The following is a 20,481-nucleotide window of genomic DNA, read 5'->3' on the forward strand; positions in this document are numbered from 1 at the left end:
ATTCTTAACCCATCTAGCAATTTTACTCAATGCTGCCTTAAGTCCTTTAAATTTGCGAACTGCAAGATAAGGTTTTCATCTATTCTCCAGTCTGCAGTGGAATCAAGGTACAGCAACAAACACCTCCTCAAATCAGGGTAATTATATTTTTTCTCCAACTGGTTCACAAAAAGATGGAAGGATAACACCTTGACCTCGTGAAATTCCGAGATTACCTTAGGTTGAAAAGATGGGATTGGCCTGATTACTTTATCTTCCGGAATGTTAGTTGAAGGATGAGGGGGAGAGGGAGAGGCAGAGAAAGCCTTTAACTCAGAATCCCTTTTAGCTGATGCAATTGCAAAAAAGGTCATCTTAAAAAAGGTAAGCAGCCTAATAGAAATGTCATTAATGGGCTCAAATGGATCCTGGGAAAAAGCAGACAGGACCCTATTAAGATCCCAGGGTGGAGATAAGGGACAAAAAGAAAAGATTTAATCTAGAAGCAGCAGTTCGGAACCTCTTGACCCAGGAATGTTCAGCTAACCTATTGTCAAAAAAGTACCTAAGGGCTACTATTTGTACCCTCAAGGGAGAAGCTTTTAAGTTCTTGTCTATACTTGCCTGCAGGAAGTCAATAATTGCCAGAATGTCTGGATTATATCCCAAAAATCAGCCAGACTTTAAGATATTTTTGGGATGTTAACTTTTTTACTGCCTATAAGGGTGGAAACTACTTTATCCGACAATCCTCTCCTTCACCAATTCATCCTTTCAACATCCATGCTGAGAGGCAAAGCAGCTCTGGACTGGGATGCACAGGAGGACCCTGGAAAAGAAAGTCCTTGCTTACTGGCAGAACACAGAGAATCTACCGCCATCTTCTGTAGGACTGTGTACAAAGATCTCTTTGCCATCTGGGAGCAATCAGTATTACTTCTTCCTTGTCCTCCTGCATTTTCCTCAATACTCTTGGGATGAGTCAAAAATCGGGAGAACGCATAAACTAACTCCTTGCTCCAATTCTGAACTAGAGCATCCAACGCCAATGGCCTGTCTAGGTGGTTTAATGAATAGAACCTAGCCAACTTTCGGTTTGTCCTGGTTGCAAATAGACCTATAGTAGGGCATTCCCACTTCTGGGCAATCCATTCCCCTTGCCTGACCTGGGTATGGCTTAGGAAATCGGCTATCACATTCTAATCTCTCTTCAAATGTACTGCCGACTGGAATAGATTTCTGTCCTCAGCTATCTGAAATACAGTACAGACCAAAAGTTTGGACACACCTTCTCATTCAAAGAGTTTTCTTTATTTTCATGACTATGAAAATTGTAGATTCACACTGAAGGCATCAAAACTATGAATTAACACATGTGGAATTATATACATAACAAAAAAGTGTGAAACTGAAAATATGTCATATTCTAGGTTCTTCAAAGTAGCCACCTTTTGCTTTGATTACTGCTTTGCACACTCTTGGCATTCTCTTGATGAGCTTCAAGAGGTAGTCACCTGAAATGGTTTTCACTTCACAGGTGTGCCCTGTCAGGTTTAATAGGTGGGATTTCTTGCCTTATAAATGGGGTTGGGACCATCAGTTGCGTTGTGGAGAAGTCAGGTGGATACACAGCTGATAGTCCTACTGAATAGACTGTTAGAATTTGTATTATGGCAAGAAAAAAGCAGCTAAGTAAAGAAAAACGAGTGGCCATCATTACTTTAAGAAATGAAAGTCAGTCAGAAAAATTTGGAAAACTTTGAAAGTGTCCCCAAGTGCAGTCACAAAAACCATCAAGCGCTACAAAGAAACTGGCTCACATGCGGACCGCCCCAGGAAAGGAAGACCAAGAGTCACCTCTGCTGCGGAGGATAAGTTCATCCGAGTCACTAGCCTCAGAAATCGCAGGTTAACAGCAGCTCAGATTAGAGACCAGGTCAATGCCACACAGAGTTCTAGCAGCAGACACATCTCTAGAACAACTGTTAAGAGGAGACTGTGTGAATCAGGCCTTCATGGTAGAATATCTGCTAGGAAACCACTGCTAAGGACAGGCAACAAGCAGAAGAGACTTGTTTGGGCTAAAGAACACAAGGAATGGACATTAGACCATTGGAAATCTGTGCTTTGGTCTGACGAGTCCAAATTTGAGATCTTTGGTTCCAACCACCGTGTCTTTGTGCGACGCAGAAAAGGTGAACGGATGGACTCTACATGCCTGGTTCCCACCGTGAAGCATGGAGGAGGAGGTGCGATAGTGCTTTGCTGGCGACACCGTTGGGGATTTATTCAAAATTGAAGGCATACTGAACCAGCATGGCTACCACAGCATCTTGCAGCGGCATGCTATTCCATCCGGTTTGCATTTAGTTGGACCATCATTTATTTTTCAACAGGACATTGACCCCAAACACACCTCCAGGCTGTGTAAGGGCTATTTGACCATTGAGAGTGATGGGGTGCTGGGCCAGATGACCTGGCCTCCAGTCACCAGACCTGAACCCAATCGAGATGGTTTGGGGTTGAGCTGGACCGCAGAGTGAAGGCAAAAGGGCCAACAAGTGCTAAGCATCTCTGGGAACTCCTTCAAGACTGTTGGAAGACCATTTCAGGTGACTACCTCTTGAAGCTCATCAAGAGAATGCCAAGAGTGTGCAAAGCAGTAATCAAAGCAAAAGGTGGCTACTTTGAAGAACCTAGAATATGACATATTTTCAGTTGTTTCACACTTTTTTGTTATGTATATAATTCCACATGTGTTAATTCATAGTTTTTATGCCTTCAGTGTGAATCTACAATTTTCATAGTCATGAAAATAAAGAAAACTCTTTGAATGAGAAGGTGTGTCCAAACTTTTGGTCTGTACTGTATCTCCTGAGACAGGGACAGAAGTTGAGCCACTCTTCTTCCTCCCTGAGGGTTCATAGGCTGTAGAATTGTCTAAGTAAAAGATTACAATTTCTGTCTTACTTCTAGATTAGATATATTCAATGTCCTCTCTATTGCGTTCAGCTCCCTGAAATTGGAAGAGGCCGGTAGCACCAAAGAGCCTTTTACCTTCAACCACACCTTTCTGTCCGGATTCTTCCACTCTTAATGAGTGCTTCCATATTCTTATGTACGTGAAAAACTAAAGTTTTGGGCCCAAGCCTTCAAAGACCTGATCTGCTATGCTTTTAGTTTATTTTACTGTATGTTCTCCAACTGCATAGTGGCCATGACTGCTTTTAGTAATAATTCCATATCTTCTACTGGAAAAAGGATTTTCCCTGCAGAATCTTCTGATGACAAGTCATCCTCAGATTATATATCTTTAAATGAATCAGACTTAGATTCATCTGATAAATAAGAATCTAAGTCTGACTCTTTACTAGAACTAGCCCTTTCAGACATATGAGGGCGACTTTTACTAAGATCAAATTGACGCTTTATCTTCAGCTCTCACCACAGCCTTTATGTTCTTAGATAAACTGGCAGATTCTTCCTGAACCAACTTCTCCACACAAATCTGGCATAACGGTCTAAAATAGGATGCTGGTAACAGTATTTTACATCCCCACAAATTCCTTATGTTTAGTTTTGCTAGATGCCTTCGGTGTTTTTGCTGGCTAGAAAACAATAGGCAAACAACACCCATATTAATAAAGGAAGAAGATCTTTCCCCATAAGTACTCCCTCACTTCTCAGGACCAATACCAGACTTGCGGGCCTTGGGGGTTCCATGTGGTCGGTGCGTATGGCATCACCCTGCTCAGACATGATAAGAGCTCCAGATCTTGCACAGCACTGTGTGCCAACGTCATAGGATTGCTGCGTTCCTCTGCTGCCACCTGCAATGTGCCGATGGCCTCCTTTTATCCTCTTTTTTTAGGCCCAGAATATTTAAAGGGAACCTGTCACTGGGATTTTGTGTATAGAGCTGAGGACATAGGTTGCTAGATGGCCGCTAGCACATCCGCAATATCCAGTCAGTGTGTGTGTGTGTGTGTGTGTGTGTGTGTGTGTGTGTGTGTGTGTGTGTGTGTGTGTGTGTGTGTGTGTGTGTGTGTGTGTGTGTATGTAAAAAACACATGATTTGATACATATGCTAATTAACCTGAGATGAGTTCTGTCCGAGATGAGTCCAGCGTGAAGGAGCCCAGCACCGCCCCACATCCTCAGAATCTCCTCCTTGCTCCCCATCAGAAAGCTAGAGCGCCGTAATCTCACGATGCGCGAGTTAGCGCATGCGCAGTGTCGTCATAGTGTTCCTTGCCTGTGCTGGCATCAGCCTCAGGGAACGAACTGCGCATGAGCATTGAGAGATTACGGCGCTCTAGCTTTCTGACGTCAGGGAGCAAGGAGGAGGAGATTCTGAGCATGCGGGGTGGTGCTGGGCTCCTTCATGCTGGACTCATCTCAGGTTAATTTGCATTTTTACACACACACACACACAATAAAAGCACACAGAGCTATGGGGACTAGGTATTGCGGATGTGCTAGCGGCCATCTAGCAACCCATGTCCTCAGCTCTAGACACAAAATTCCAGTTACAGGTTCCCTTTAATTCAGCCGGCCAAGACGAACTGAGGTGTGGTGGGGCGTGTGAACCTTTTTATATTTATTTAATGCACATATACAGCGCTACTATATTCCGCAGCGCTTTACAGACATTAGCATCCAACTGTCCCCAATTGGGCTCAGAATCTAAGGTCCCTGACTCCAAAGACATACTGATAGGGAGTTATCAGGTTTCCTGTCCTGGATAGGAGGTCCTAATCGCAAAAGGTGCTGTCATGGGTGAGGGGAAAACTCCAATTTGGGCTAGGTCTACACGACGACATTTTTCGCGCAACATTTTGTTGCACTAATGTCGCGTGACAATTTTTATAATGGCAGTCTATGGTGTCGCACTGCAACATGCAACATGCTGCGACGCAACAGTCGCAGAAAATCCATTCGAGATCCAGTCGCTGCATGTCGCATGTTGCAGTGCGACGCCATAGACTACCATTATAAAAATTGTCGCGTGACATTAGTGCAACAAATGTTGCCGTGTAGACCTAGCCTTACTCACACTCCCCTCCCAGACAGACATGGTGGTGGTGTGGGCCTCCTCCTATCAGGTAAGTGCTCCTCCATCTCCACACCCTGTGAACCTCAACTCTTGAGGTTCATTCTGTCCACATCTCTCCCTCCAACCTCCAAATAGTCGCCATCGCCCATCCACCAGGTCCTGCTACAACCTAGTTTGACCACTTCAATACCTGGCTTCTACACTTCAGGGCCCTTTACATGGGCAGAGAATCCACCAGATAAATTAATAAGCGTTTATACGAATGCTCATTAGCGATTATCCAGAAGTGTAAAGGTGCCGCCAATTACTCGCTGAAAGAGTGAAAAGCTCTTTAAATCGGGTAATAGATCATTTGTGCAGACATAAAAATAGTTGTTTGCTGGCAGCAGATCGTGCTGTGTGAATACGCTCTGCTGCTGGCCAACAACTGTACGGGGGCAAGCGTTGCCTTGTTCATCAGGTAGTCAGCAGCAGTATTACACCGGCAGATCATCGCTAATCAGTGTTCCTACAGACGCTTGTTAGCAATGATCTGCCCAACTATCTGAAGGTGTAATACAGGCCACACTCTCCGCAGACTTCCCCATCATGGGGTATTTCAACATCCCTATTGACACACACAACTCAACTGCCTCTGTACTCTTATCGTCCCATCTCACTACTCCCATTTGCCTCAAAAAAGCCCAAGAACAACATGTCCATCTTGAACGCTCATCCAATTCACTTTTTGATCAGCTGCGGTGTGGCTTCAGATCCAAGCAATCACTGCACTGAAACTGTCCAAACCATGATTGCCAACGATCTGCTAAGTCATTACTTTGTGCTCCTCCTTGACCGGTCCTCTGCCTTAGGGGCCATTCACACATCCGTGTGTGTTTTGCGGATCCGCAAAACACGGACAGCGGCAATGTGCATTCCGCATTTTGCGGACCGCACATTGCCGGCACTAAGAGAATATGCCTATTCAATATGCCTATATGGGGGACATGTTCTATTTTTTCCCCAAGATCGGAATTGCAGCCCCATAGAAATGAATGGGTCCGCGATTCCGTTCCGCAAAATGCGGAATGGAATTGCGGATGTGTGAATGGAGCCTTAGACAGTATCGACCACTCTGTTACAAACCCGCTCTTCCCTCTGCATCAAAGACATGGTCGTCTCTTGGATCTCCTCATACCTCATCAACAGAGCCTTCAATGTCTCCCATTCATCCACCACCTACTCATCATGCCCCCTCTCGGTGTCCTTCAATGCTCTGTCCTGGGTCCCCTACTTTTCTCCATTTATACATTTGGCCTGGGACAGCTCGTAGAGTGCCATGGCTTCCAATACCACCTCTATGCTGACAACACGCAAGTCTACCTTTCTGGCCCAGATGTCACTTCCCTGCTACCCAGAATCCTGGCATGTCCATCATCTATATCTTCATTCTTCTCCTCCTAAAATTCAACATGCACTCAGCCTCCCCACCTGACCTATCCATTACAGTTATGACACCCATCCACACAACCGTATTCTTGGTCTGTGTCCTATCCTAATTTATTTTTATTTATTTTTTTGAGGATCACACACACACACACACACACACACACACACACACACACACACACACACACACGTATCTATCCATTCCTATGGGTCTTAAAAAAAAAACAAAAAAAAAACACGGATGTCATCTGTGTGCTGTCCACATCCATCCGTTTGGCTGGGCTATAAAATTTCTAAAGGACAAAATAAAATAAAAATATATTAGTATAAGGCCGCCTGATTATGCTAGACACTACATTCCCAGTTATGTGTGTGTGTACACATTCCTAAGGTGGGGGCACTCACTTGGGTGAGGGGCTATAGATTACCAATGCTTGCTTCATCCTGTCTAATGAATAAAAGATGTTAGCCAAGAAGAACATGAAGCAAGCACGCATTGTCCATGCGTGGAGATGTCCAATAGAGAGAGTTTAACCCATCCAATGAGGATAAGACAAGTATGTAAAGTTTAGGATGGTTATGTGCATAAGAGAAGTGCGGGCCTCTCCCCCTTTGAGCATTTTCCTTTGTGCGATTGAAGAATGCGTTTTCTGAGTGGTATTCCACAAACACTTCTTGTCTGTACAAGAATATGCCTTTAGGTCTCTTTCACAAGACCGTTTTTTTTTTACGTTTATGGGCCGTTTTTTGCGTTCCGTATATGGACCGTGTACGGAACCATTCATTTCAATGGTTCCGCATTTAAAAAAAAACAAAAAAAAAACACACACACACACGGAACACATACGGAAATGCAACCGTATGTCTTCCGTATCCGTTCCGTTTTTGCGGAACCATCTATTGAAAATGTTATGCCCAGCCCAATTTTTTCTATGTAATTACTGTATATGCCATACGGATCCGTTAAAAATGGACCGCAAAACACTGAAAAAGCCATACAGTCGTGTGAAAGAAGCCTTAGGCTACTTTCACACTAGCGTTCGTCGGTCCGCTCGTGAGCTCCGTTTGAAGGGGCTCACGAGCGGACCCGAACGCAGCCGTCCAGCCCTGATGCAGTCTGAATGGAGCGGATCCGCTCAGACTGCATCAGTCTGGTGGCGTTCAGCCTCCGCTCGCCTCCGCACGGACAGGCGGACAGCTGAACGCTGCTTGCAGCGTTCGGGTGTCCGCCTGGCCGTGCGGAGGCGTGCGGATCCGTCCAGACTTACAATGTAAGTCAATGGGGACGGATCCGTTTGAAGATGCCACAATATGGCTCAATCTTCAGGCGGATCCGTCCCCCATTGACTTTACATTGAAAGTCTGGACGGATCCGTACGAGGCTATTTTCACACTTAGCTGTTATATGCTAAAATAATGCAGACGGATCCGTTCTGAATGGAGCCTCCGTCTGCATTATTATGATCGGATCCGTTCAGAACGGATCCGATCGAACGCTAGTGTGAAAGTAGCCTTAGACAGAGGGTCTCGTGAAAATTGTGGGATGCACACGGACAGCATCCGTATTTTGCAGACCACAAAACAGATACAGTCATGCGCAGGAGGCATTAGGCTACATTCACACGACGTGGGACCGCCATGCCCATGTTGCGGACTGCAAACCGCAGGTCTGCAAGACACAGGCACCAGCCACGTGCGCTCCACCCATTACTTTTAGCCAACAGATCTGCGATCTGAAAGATGTGGCTAAAGATAGGACAGGTCCTACCTTTTGCGGCACAGACCTGGAAGCTCTTCCGTGGGCCTCTGGGGTGGTGCCTCCACGCCGCAAGAGATAGGACATGTCCTATCTTTCGTCTTATCTTGTGGATCACAGACCCATTAAAAAGGCAATGCAGAGAGCACACAGCCAATGCCCATGTTTTGCAGACCCACGGTTTGTGATGCGCAACATGGGCACAGAGGCAACTGTAGCCTTAACAGGACCATGCCTTCTCCACTCAAAGGTAAAGTAACCTTAAAACTCACGTCTTCAGGAAAGCCTACCGCCAGCAATGAGCATGCTGCCAGCATGCAGCTTTTACCTTTGCCTTCTTCCCCTTCTCTTTTAGACCAAGCTCTTGCGAGCAGGGTCCTCCTCTGTCCCAGTCTGTTAATAGTCTATTGCATTTTTTCTTTTTTTACATTAATTATGCGTTACCCCTCTTGATGTACACGGAATTGATGGAGCTTTATTCAATGGTGGCACAGGTACGCAGCATGTTACAAGAGAATTTTAACAGCACCGCGAGCTGGCGTGAAAGACAGCAAGCAGAGATCTTGAAAACTGACAGGAATTGACACAAAATATATCATAAAATGGTACGACCTTTATAGCTTAGACAGTAGTACACCCCATGTATTTTATTCTATTAATTTTCCTAATATTTCAGGAAAAAGGCAACTCCTGTACTAGAATAACAGGCAACATTCACACAAACTAGAGAAAAGGAAAAGGGGAGCAGCTGCCCAATCAGGTCGCTGTTTTGATTTTCCAAAGGGCATTTGAAAAATGAGAGGAGGAATCCGATTGGCTACTTTGGGCAACTGTTCTACTTCTTTGGAAGCCATTGCCCATGACAACCAATCAGATCACTGCTTTGATTCTCCAATGGGGGAATTTGAAGAATGAAAGGAGGAATCTGATTGGTTGCTTTTGGCTCCTCTCCTACTATTCCTTCCACCAGCTACGCCATGATACACGTATATTCCCAGACACTTACGTTTATATCCTCCCGACATGCCACTTTGGGTCAGACATCTCTGCAGCTCCTCAGCGTCTATCTGCCCATCCTTGAATGAAAGAACAATGGTCACAATACAGACTAATACACGTTATCGGTGGTTTCAGGGACTCCCAAAGTAGTAAATGGAAGGAGCGGCGTACGTGCGTGGCCCGCTCTCCATTCTCCACCTTGTGCACACAGAACTACTGAATTATTTACCTGGCCTGCAATAGCTAAAAAATAGCCATACATGGGATCCTGCTGTGGGTATCCACCGCCCGGGGCAGCGCCATACTGCAAAAGAAATAAAACCGTTACACACAAGATATGGGAAGATGACTGGATTCAATGTAGTATACTTATCAGTAGTCTCCCCCCCCCCCCCCCACCGCTGTACACAACATGTTAGGGGTTGTAGTACATTAGCAGCAGGACAGAGAAGAATGGAATCAGATATAGTACATTCAGGATAAATGCAAACAATCAGGATTTACCGTATGTGTGGAGAATCCGCACTGAAATCTGCGAGGACGATCTGCATCAATTGGTGCGGATTTCCATGCAGATTTTACTCTCCCCATTGAAACGAAAGGAGAAAATCTACATGAAATCCGGTCAGGGAAAAAAAAAAAAAAAAAAAAAAAATTGACATGCTGTGGATTTTAAAATGAGCATGGAAAAAACCTGCATCGGGTACATGAGAATTTTAAATTCTCATAGAAAACAATGTACATGACCTACAGTGTGGAAAATCCTGATTGTGTGCATTTAGCCTAAGGGGAACATTTCTCATCCCCTGATAAAGGAATAGAAGTGGGTCACTCTAAAGTAAAGGGATCTTTAATTAAAGTAAAATACAAGAAAATTGACAGTATATAAAAGACAATAAAATGCAACAATATTTAAGACAGCAGAGGATAAATTGTTAATAAAAGCGGTAAGAATTCAGCGCTAGGTAAAACCTAAAACTAAAATAAAATCAGCATAAATATAGATCCCAATATATAAATTAGGGCTGCACGATATGGGAATTTTGTGCGATTGCGATTAGGGCCCTAAAAATTGCGATAACGATATGCGATGCGATATTTTAAAGGAATTGTGCTAGAGGTCTATTTGCTTGGATTTTCCCATATGAGCCGTTGACGCGGCTGGGTATGACATAGTTGTGGGGGGATCTGTGCAGGGCGCCGTTATATATGGGGGACCATCTGTGCAGGGCGCCGTTATATATGAGGGCCCATCTGTGCAGGGCGCCGTTATATATGAGGGCCCATCTGTGCAGGGCGCCGTTATATATGAGGGCCCATCTGTGCAGGGCGCCGTTATATATGAGGGCCCATCTGTGCAGGGCGCCGTTATATATGAGGGCCCATCTGTGCAGGGCGCCGTTATATATGGGGGACGTATGGAGGACACCGTTATATATGGGGGACGTATGGAGGACACCGTTATAGGGGGACGTATGGAGGACACCGTTATAGGGGGACGTATGGAGGACACCGTTATAGGGGGACGTATGGAGGACACCGTTATAGGGGGACGTATGGAGGACACCGTTATAGGGGGACGTATGGAGGACACCGTTATAGGGGGACGTATGGAGGACACCGTTATAGGGGGACGTATGGAGGACACATAGGGCCATGAGGGGGGCCAGCTTAAGACATAGCATCTTATGCTGGTCCCCCTCATGTGTCCTAAACTGGGCACATAACTGCCTTTTGCGTGTAAAGTGTTATACTAGTGTGTGTGTGTGGGTGAAACAATCTCTCTCCTAACAGGTCCGGCCTCTGTACTCACTATGAATGCAATGCACTGCAGCGAGCTGGCCGGCGCGTCTGACGTCACTTAGGCCTCTTTCACACTTGCGTTGTCCGGATCCGGCATGTACTCCACTTGCCGGAATTACACGCCGGATCCGGAAAAACGCGAGTGTACTGAAAGCATTTGAAGACGGATCAGTCTTCAAAATGCTTTCAGTGTTACTATGACACCCAGGACGCTATTAAAGTCCTGGTTGCCATAGTAGGAGCGGGGAGCGGGGGAGCGGTATACTTACCATCCGTGCGGCTCCCGGGGCGCTCCAGAGTGACGTCAGAGCGCCCCATGCGCATGGATGACGTGCCATGCGATCACGTCATCTATGCGCCTGGGGCGCCCTGACGTCACTCTGGAGCGCCCCGGGAGCTGCACGGATGGTAAGTATGCTACTCCCCGCTACACTTTACCATGGCTGCCAGGACTTTAGCGTCGCGGCAGCCATGGTAACCATTCAGAAAAAGCTAAACGTCGTATCCGGCAATGCGCCGAAACGACGTTTAGCTTAAGGCCGGATCCGGATCAATGCCTTTCAATGGACATTCATTCCGGATCCGGCCTTGCGGCAAGTCTTCCGTTTTTTGGGCCGGAGCAAAAAGCGCAGCATGCTGCAGCATTTTTTCCGGACAAAAAACGTTCCGTTCCGGAACTGAAGACATCCTGATGCATCCTGAACGGATTTCACTCCATTCAGAATGCATTAGTATAATCCTGATCAGGATTCTTCCGGCATAGAGCACCGACGACGGAACTCTATGCCGGAAGATAATAACGAAGGTGTGAAAGAGCCCTTAGTAACGCTCCTGCTTCCTGTTAGTGGGAGGAGCGTTACTAAGTGACGTCAGTCACGCGCCGGCCGCCACCTCGCTGCAGAGCATTGCATTCATAGTGAGTACAGAGGCCGGACCTGTTAGGAGAGAGATTGTTTCACTCACACACACACACACACTAGTAAAACACTTTACACGCAAAAGGCAGTTATGTGCGCAGGGCCCCTTTATATATAATCGCAGCATTTTCAGGTCGGCCAAATCGCCATATCGCATTTGCCGATTATCGCGATTCGATTGTTTTTTCGATTTATCGTGCAGCCTTAATATAAATTTATAAAAAGGATAAATTTGAATATTCATAAAAATCTTGTTGTCCACTGGTGGTAACTGGATGCGTTTGTTCACATGTGAAATATTGAGAAAATAAATAATCGAATAATCGCTTGCTTCCGATTATGACCAGTCTCTTGTATACATGAATAAATAGTCAATGCGAAATTTTCATAATGTGAATGATCGCAAACTGCCGAATAGGATAGTCGGCTTACGAAATAATGTTTGGACATGTGTATAGTGGTGGCCAGAGTTCCAAGCATATATAACTTTCGATAATTTGAGCAGACAATGTTGTAGCTGCTTGTAAGCACAGAGGCGTCCCGCTGTATTTAATTGAAAAGCAATCGCTTGTATAGGATATGCGTAGTCTTACCAGGAGGTCTTTGTGCTGGACAGTGAGCCCTCGACTCGGCGTACTTTCCTTTAGGGTCCCGGTCTCAAGGGCTGTTGGTTCAGATTCGAATTTTCGCGCCAATCGAATTGTTTGCTGCACGCGGTCTTAATATCTCCCGTATAGTAGTGCTTGATTTGGCAATTCGTTACTCTTATGGTAATGTCCAGGCCTCCTCAGTCTCACAGTATCCTTACTTTCCTTAGTGGGGGGGGATTAACACCAACTAACTGGTATTGGGATCTATATTTATGCTGATTTTATTTTAGTTTTAGGTTTTACCTACCGCTGAATTCTTACCGCTTTTATTAACAATTTATCCTCTGCTCTCTTAAATATTGTTGAATTTTATTGTCCATTATATACTGTCAATTTATTGTATTTTACTTTAATTAAAGATCCCTTTACTTTAGAGAGTGCCCCACTTCTATTCCTTTATCATATCTACTTTTATCAGACTGGGTGTTGTCTGTTAGTGGGAGCACCTCTGTTGGATCTCCACCCCATTCGAGTGCGACATTACTTTATATCTATTAATTTCTCATCCCCTGTAAACAAAAAAATAAAAGTTAAAAAAAAAGTCAAAGTCCGGTGTACACCATGGTTCTGTAAGATTTTGCGACATTATACACCACTTGTTTCCATGGTTACAGACCACCCTGAAATCTATAAGCCTTATATGCCGGTCATAAATGTCGGACATCCATGCCGAGTACTATGGCAGGTGAGGGAGGGGGGCGAGCAGCAGGATACACACTGATGTAATCTGATAACGTCAGGTTTCCTGTGGGCGGACATGGAATTTCATCAGTAGCCGCTGACAAAAGAACTAGAAAATGGGATTGCTAGATAAGAAAAAGTTTCTGCGTCCTGTCCAGTGTAACCAGTCTGCACCAGTTCACAGCGGACAATAAAAGACCCAAGACCCTTCTTTATACATCAATCTGCAAGATGTGCTCATCTCCTGCTACAAAGCGCAAGGAACAAAAATAGCCATTTCTTTAACGGAAAAATAAAATAAACAGTTACAGAATGAGCGCCACACCTGTCAACAGGCAGGACATGGTATTGCAACTCATCACCATTCACTTCTATGTATCGTTCAGATGCAATAGCAGACAACCCATGCATCACACAGCTATGAACGTGAGCACCATGGGGTGGATTTACTAATCCTGTCTAAACTTACGCCATCTATTGGTTGGCTTCTATTGCGCCAAAAATTTGGCACATGGTGCATTTTAAGCCGCACCTATTTCCGCAAAGCAATGCCCCTTTTCACCTAAGGCTACTTTCACACCATCATTTTTGCTGGATCAGTCATGGATCAGCAAAAACGCTTCAGTCACGATAATACAACCGTCTGCATCTGTCATGAATGGATCCGGTTGCATTAGGTCTTATATAGCTATGACGGATCAGTCATGAACACCATTGAAAGTCAACGGGGGACGGATCAGTTTTCTATTGCGTCCGAGAAAAACGGATCAGTCCCCATTGACTTACATGCGTGAGTCAAGATGGAGCCGTCTTGATCCGCACCACATCGCAGACAGAAAAACGGTGCTTGCAGCATTATTCTGTCCGTGATGGGGACGCAACCAAACGGAACGGAATGCATTCTGGTGCACTCTGTTTTGTTCAGTTCTGTTCCCATTGACAATGAATGGGAACAAAACTGAAGCGTTTTCTTCCGCTATTGAGATCCTATGACGGATCTCCATAGCGGAAAGGGAAAGTGCAGATGTAAAAGTAGCCTAAGCTGTTTTGTCTTGTCATGCGAGGTGCAAAAGCATCCAAAAACACACAATAAACATGTAAAGGTGTTGTCCATAAGATGGCTGCTGATGGAGGATCATGTGACCAAGTAGATCACCTCCATGTGATGTCCTCTATTGGAATGGAGGAGACATCACATGGAGGTGATTTGCCTGGTCACGTGACCCTCCATCAACAGCCATTTTATTGACAAGACCTCTGGACTGTACAAAATAAAAAAAAATTTATATATATATATATATATATATATATATATATATATATATATATATATATATATATATATATATATATATATATATATATATATATATATATATATATATATATATATATATATATATATATATATATATAGTCAAACAAGGGGGCACATATGCCTCTGTAGCCAATGACCGGTCTTAGCGGTGACTGGTTCCCAAGCAGCACATCACGGCCAGGTCACACGAGTCTTGGGGGGTAAGTCACAGCTGTGGCGGCGTGCGTGGCTCTGTCCGTGCAGAGGTTGAAAGGAAGGGACCAGAAGTTCAGTGAAAACAGCCCGACAGCCATGGAGTCGGGGGAGCAGGTACATATAAATCTCTGTCCAGGTACTGCTGGGATTTTGGAGGGGGAGGGGGATTTAAAAAAAAAAAAAAAAAAACCCTGGACAACCTCTTTAATGTTGCTCAGACATAGGTCGGTTATTTTTCCTTTTGCTAGTTATGTCCTTGTCTACAAGGATATAGACATTATATGATTCCCATGACAACCCTGAAAATCTTGTCCTCTGCACCTTTGTCACCATTACCAGCAGCGTGCGAGGCAATAAGATATGCCTTATCGCACAGGGAAGCTCTCCTTAAAAGGTGTTCCCATATTTATGGTCAGTAATAACACTCAATAAAAGACAAGTACAATGTAAATGAACCTGCGACTGCATTCAAAGTCCACCGACATAAAATGCTATTTATAATCCTGTAAACCGGGAGAGCAAGAGGGAATTGTACCGTCAGCGATTCTGCTCCATGAGTGATGCAATATGTAAGAGAAAAGCTTCCCCGAGCAGAACACAGCTCTTGCAGTACAACTGATGGCTCTTTTGCCCAGTGGTTTGGGTTGGGCCTAGTACTCTACCAGCACTCCCCGATGTCTGCACACGTGGTCACAGCCGCACTCTCGCTACTGCCCGCCGTTAGGATTTTTGTAAAGGGCATCTGTCAGCAGATTTATACCTATGACACTGCCTGATCTGTTACATGTGCGCTTGGCAGCCGAAGACATCTGTGTTGGTCCCGTGTTCCTATGTGCCCACATTGCTGAAGAAAAAATATGATGTTTCCATATATGCAAATGAGCCTCTAGGAGCAACGGGGGCGTTCCAGTTACACCAGAAGTCTCTGCAACTGCCACGCCCTCTGTACTTTGATTGACAGGACCAGGCAGATGCGATGCCTGGTCCTGTCAAAGCGAAGAGGGAACAGCAGTTGCAGAAAGAGCAGAACCCCTAGATGTAACGACAACACCCCCATTGCTCCTTGAGGCTCATTTGCATATATTAAAACATTATCTTTCTCAGTAATGCGGGCACATATGAACATGGGACCAACACCGATGTCTTCAGCTGCCAAGCGCACATGTAACAGGTCAGCCAGTGTCATAGGGACAAATCTGCTGACAGATGCCTAAGAGTTAAGACTCCTCCTCATGGCAGTCATGGCTCTGTGCTTACCGCCACATTACTGCCCCTGTGTCAGGCTCTGCCTGGGCAGACCCCCATTACAGCACCCCATTCCTCCCTTTTATTTACTGGCAGTAGAAATGACCACCATGGTCAGTGAAGGGCTATACACTGACTGGAGACCGCAGACACATTTGCGCTGGTCAGCCCACCAGATTCATGTGGGTTCATTCACGCCTTAAAAAAAAAAAAAGGCAATGGGCCAATGTCTGGTCCGAGACCGAGCAGATCCTATTAGATGTAGGAAGTCCTACTCTCCACTGAAGAGATCCTTACGTGAACACGCTAAAAACGCAACTACGCCCAACTGCTGAAAACTACTGAGGACCTAGCCAAAGTCCAGCTGTAAGAACCATCTCCTGTTATCTACATAACCAGAGAGGTCATAAAAAAGGGAAATTCAATGTCTGGATTTTCTAGAGGAGACATCGCATGACACCGGGAAGTGACGGTAGAATGCACCCACTGGGCTTTCACGTCGCTCCTTTAAGGTGAGATTGTCACGCCTAAGTTAACGACAATGACAACCTACCCCTTGGAACGTAGACAACTCATTATTCATCTACAGTCAAAGGCCAGCGAGAGCAAACACTAGTTAGTTATATGGCTGGTAAACAGTGTTTCTAGCAACAAGAGGGCATTAACCCCTTAGAGACCAGGCCTTATGACCAAGCGATTTTTTTCCCCCCATTATTGCATTCCAAAAGCTATAGGGGCGCGTTCACAGGCGGCAGAAAATTCTGCAACTGAAAATCAGTTCCATTCATTTGAATAAGGCCGCACACACATGGATTTCTGCAAGCCGCATTGAGGGGGAATGGAACGGATTTTCAGCCAAGGAAATTTCTGCCTCAAAATCTGCCGCGTGTGAAGGCATTTTTTTTACGTTTTAATTTGGCGCAATAAAAAAAAAAAAAATCCTTTTTTGCATCACCGCCTTCCAAAACCCATACATTCTTTATTCTTCTTACGTCAGAGCTGTGTGAAGGCATGATACTTTTTTTTTGGGAAGCAAAAAACAGCAATTCTGGGATTTTTTTTTCATTTTAAGTCATTCACTGTGCAGGATGAATTACATCCTAACTCCGGTTGTTATGTAAGAGTGTGGAGCGAATTTTATTTTCTCAATTCTTTTTTTCCACATTATTTTTTGTAAAGGGAAAAAATACTCCGAACAGTTTTTTTTTTTTTTAAATCAAAATGTTATTTAACTTTATTTGTCCCATGTTGGTTCCACGAGCAGATTTTGACCTGTGATTAGTGTTGAGTGAACTTTTAAATTCCGCGTTTGGGTTATCTAAGAATTCCGTAATGGATTTTTGTTACCACGGAATTCTACGACGGCATGTACCACCGAAGCCTATAAGAGGCCAGCATAGACTATTATGAGGGAATGCGATACGGAATGCCTCCTATAGGCTTCCGTGGTGCATGCCGTCATAGAATTCCGGTATGGTCCGTGGTAACGGAATTCTTAAATAACCTGAACTTGCAAATCGCAAGTTTGCTCAACGCTACCTGTGACCTTTGACCTCAACTGCCATGTAAAGGCACCGACACCCAATGATTGCATTCGTGGAGGGCGCCAATAGGTGACCGAAGGTGCCCCCTTCTATGAAATAACTTAGATGCTGCGGTAGCTACTGACCACTGCGTTGAAGCAGCTAAGCGATAGAGATTCTAACGGCCAGGACCACTGCACCACTCGGCAAGAGACACCCATGCTAAGCCTGCACTGTTGTAGAAAGGCCGTTCATGCGCATGGTCGCTCCATTCAATTCCCACAGAAATGAATGGATCTTCTGCACGCATGTACGATGATTCACTTCGTTCATTTCAGGTGGCACAGGGCCTCCATTCTTGTGATCAGTGGTGGGTCCCAGCAGTAGGACCCCACCGATATAATAATCCACGGGAAAGGGGGTAACTTCATGTAAACCTGAATACCCCTTTAATATCTGTTAGGCCTCATGCACACGACAGTTTTATTTTTTAAGGTCCGCAAAAACGGGGTCCGTAGGTCCGTGACCGTTTTTTCGTCCGTGGGTCTTCCTTGTTTTTTGGAGGATCCACGGACATGAAAAAGGAAAAAAAAAAAATCTAAGTCAAGTTTACCATTGAAATGATAGGAAAAAACGGACACGGACGACAATCTTGTGTGCATCCGTGATTTTTCACAGACCCATTGACTTGAATGGGTCCGTGAACTGTTGGGCGTGAAAAAAAAAATAGGACAGGTCATTTTTTTCACGGCCAGGAAACACGGATGCGACTGCTAAACGGTGCAATTTCCGATTTTTCCACGGACCCATTAAAAGTCAACGGGTCCGCGAAAAAAAAAAAAAGGAAAACGGCACATAGCCCCACCGCTCCCCTGCCTCTGGTCTTTTTTTTACCTGGAGGCAGCAGTGACGTGCCAGGCTACACCTGCCACCATTAGTCAGTCACTGGTTTCAGTCACACTGGGCACAAGACTGTAGATTGGGGGGGGGGAGAATTATCTGATTAGTGGAGATCTGGGACCCAGAGCAGGGACCCTTTGTTCCCCATCTGAATGGAGAGGTGGCCACGCATGCGCCCTGCTGCTCCACATTCTTTATGCACCTGTCGAGCACCGACTCCATTCAGGTGGTGGAGCACAGGGCAGGGAGCATGTTCTTGTAATTTGCAGGGGCCCCAGCGGTCTTGCCCCCCCATCTTGTGGATAGGTAATAAGTCGTTCTAACCGGACAAACCCTTTAAGGCTCCCAGAAATTACTGCAGCGAGTAGGAAATTCCAACTTCAGACCCCGGCTCTGACAACTTACGCTATATTACTGATACACAAGATTTTTCTTTTTTAAAGGGGTTTTCTCATCTCAGACAATGGGGGCATATCGCTAGGATAAACCCCCCATTGTCTGATAGGTTCAGGTCCCACACCTATATCGAGAACGGAGCGTGGAGCACTGTGGCTGGAGGACCCCAGATTTCCCGGGGTCCATCCACCACCAAGCGCTAATCCCCGCCTCTCCCATAGAAATGAATGGGAGCGTACCGCGCATGCAGGCCATGCTCCCATTTATTTCTAACGGGCAGACGGCAATAATTTCCACAGCCCCATAGAAATGAATGGAGGGCGGCTGCGCATGCACAATTAAATACTCTGCTTGGCTGGCCGACCCCCAAGATCTCTTCTGCAGGCATTATAGACATCCCCTTTAAATGACCTCCCACCACTTCATCATTGACCTCTTCACCATCCATAGAGGACGGCAACCTAGAAGATGCGGGCACTGACCCAGCCGCACTCAGGGACCATACCACAAACCACATCCTCTGCATCACTCCACACTCAGAGTGCAAGCTCTGGGGACCAGTCTGCACCCACCCAGGGCAGATTACATATAATAATGCATGCAAAGCCCACCCTATAGCATGCAATATCATTAACCCCTTCTGCTCCTGGTGACCTGACCATGCACAATATACTGCATAGTTATAAAAAAAAAAGCACCAGAATATTACACTGCATACACGGTTAACCCCCTGTGTGCCGGTGTTCTGAGATAGTAACAGGATGAACCTGCCCAAAAGTAAATGAACCCTGCGCAGGACTCACCCCTGGGTTCGGGTAGTAACCCCCTCCTTGATAAGCCATGGCTGCCGGCTGTAGAGATGTCCACACTACTAGTGCACTGCCCGGAACCTCACCCTAATAACACATCCACACGAAGCCACGCCCACCCTTCCCCGGGGCCTCCAGGAGGGGCGGGGCGAGGTCAGCCTGAAACGAGTCTATCAGCTTCCCCGGGCAGCTCAGATGGGCGGGACATTTAGTAACTAGCCGATAGAAACCACGCCCTCTTCTTAGATCGCTAGCTGGGGTAGGCGGGGCTTACACGTAGTGACGTTAAACCGCACCCTTCTCTGTCCCGGGCTATTAGTGACGTAAAAACCCCGCCCACTTAATGGTGTTTTGATAGAGGATGGGGCGTTGCCGGAGCAACCACTAAAGCCTCACCCTTAGTAGCTGTGGTGCTATTTTGCATCGCTGCCGGTTTTCTATATGATGGGGTGAAGTTATATTAGTACAGGATGGGTGCTTTAGATTTTCGCTCCATCAGCAGACTGGGGGGGTTTCACACTACGTCTTTTTTTGAAAAGCACAACTTTTCATAGCATTACCCCCCCCCCCCCCAATGTATATGTTAAATGTAGAACAAAAACGTGGGCCAATAACCCCTTCAGCACCCATTGCGATTTTTTTCATCTTTTCATTTTCGTTTTTCGCTTCCCGCTTTCATACCCTCCCATCTTTTGAAAATCGCAAAGAGGGACAATATTTTCGGCGTGCATCACGGCAGTTTTTTTTCACACTAGACCACACCTCTAACTCCGCCCAAAGCATAATTATTGACTCCGTCACAACCGCAGCAGCCGGGGGTCGGCTA

General features: G+C 45.6%; 1 protein-coding gene across 1 annotated transcript in view; it reads right to left on the reverse strand.

Annotated features, from left to right (window-relative positions):
• Positions 1-19,803, reverse strand: part of SRI (sorcin) — a 29,269-nt gene extending 9,466 nt beyond the window's left edge. Inside the window, exons 1-3 of the mRNA XM_044293573.1 lie at positions 19,650-19,803; positions 9,448-9,522; positions 9,226-9,295 (exon numbers count right to left, since the gene is read on the reverse strand). Coding sequence (XP_044149508.1) covers positions 9,226-9,295; positions 9,448-9,522; positions 19,650-19,688 — 184 coding nt within the window. The 5' untranslated portion in view covers positions 19,689-19,803. The remainder of the gene's footprint in view (positions 1-9,225; positions 9,296-9,447; positions 9,523-19,649) is intronic.
• Between the last annotated feature and the right edge of the window lie 678 nt (positions 19,804-20,481).

The sequence above is a fragment of the Bufo gargarizans genome, chromosome 5 (assembly GCF_014858855.1).
Source record: "Bufo gargarizans isolate SCDJY-AF-19 chromosome 5, ASM1485885v1, whole genome shotgun sequence".
Taxonomy (NCBI): Eukaryota; Metazoa; Chordata; class Amphibia; order Anura; family Bufonidae; genus Bufo; species Bufo gargarizans.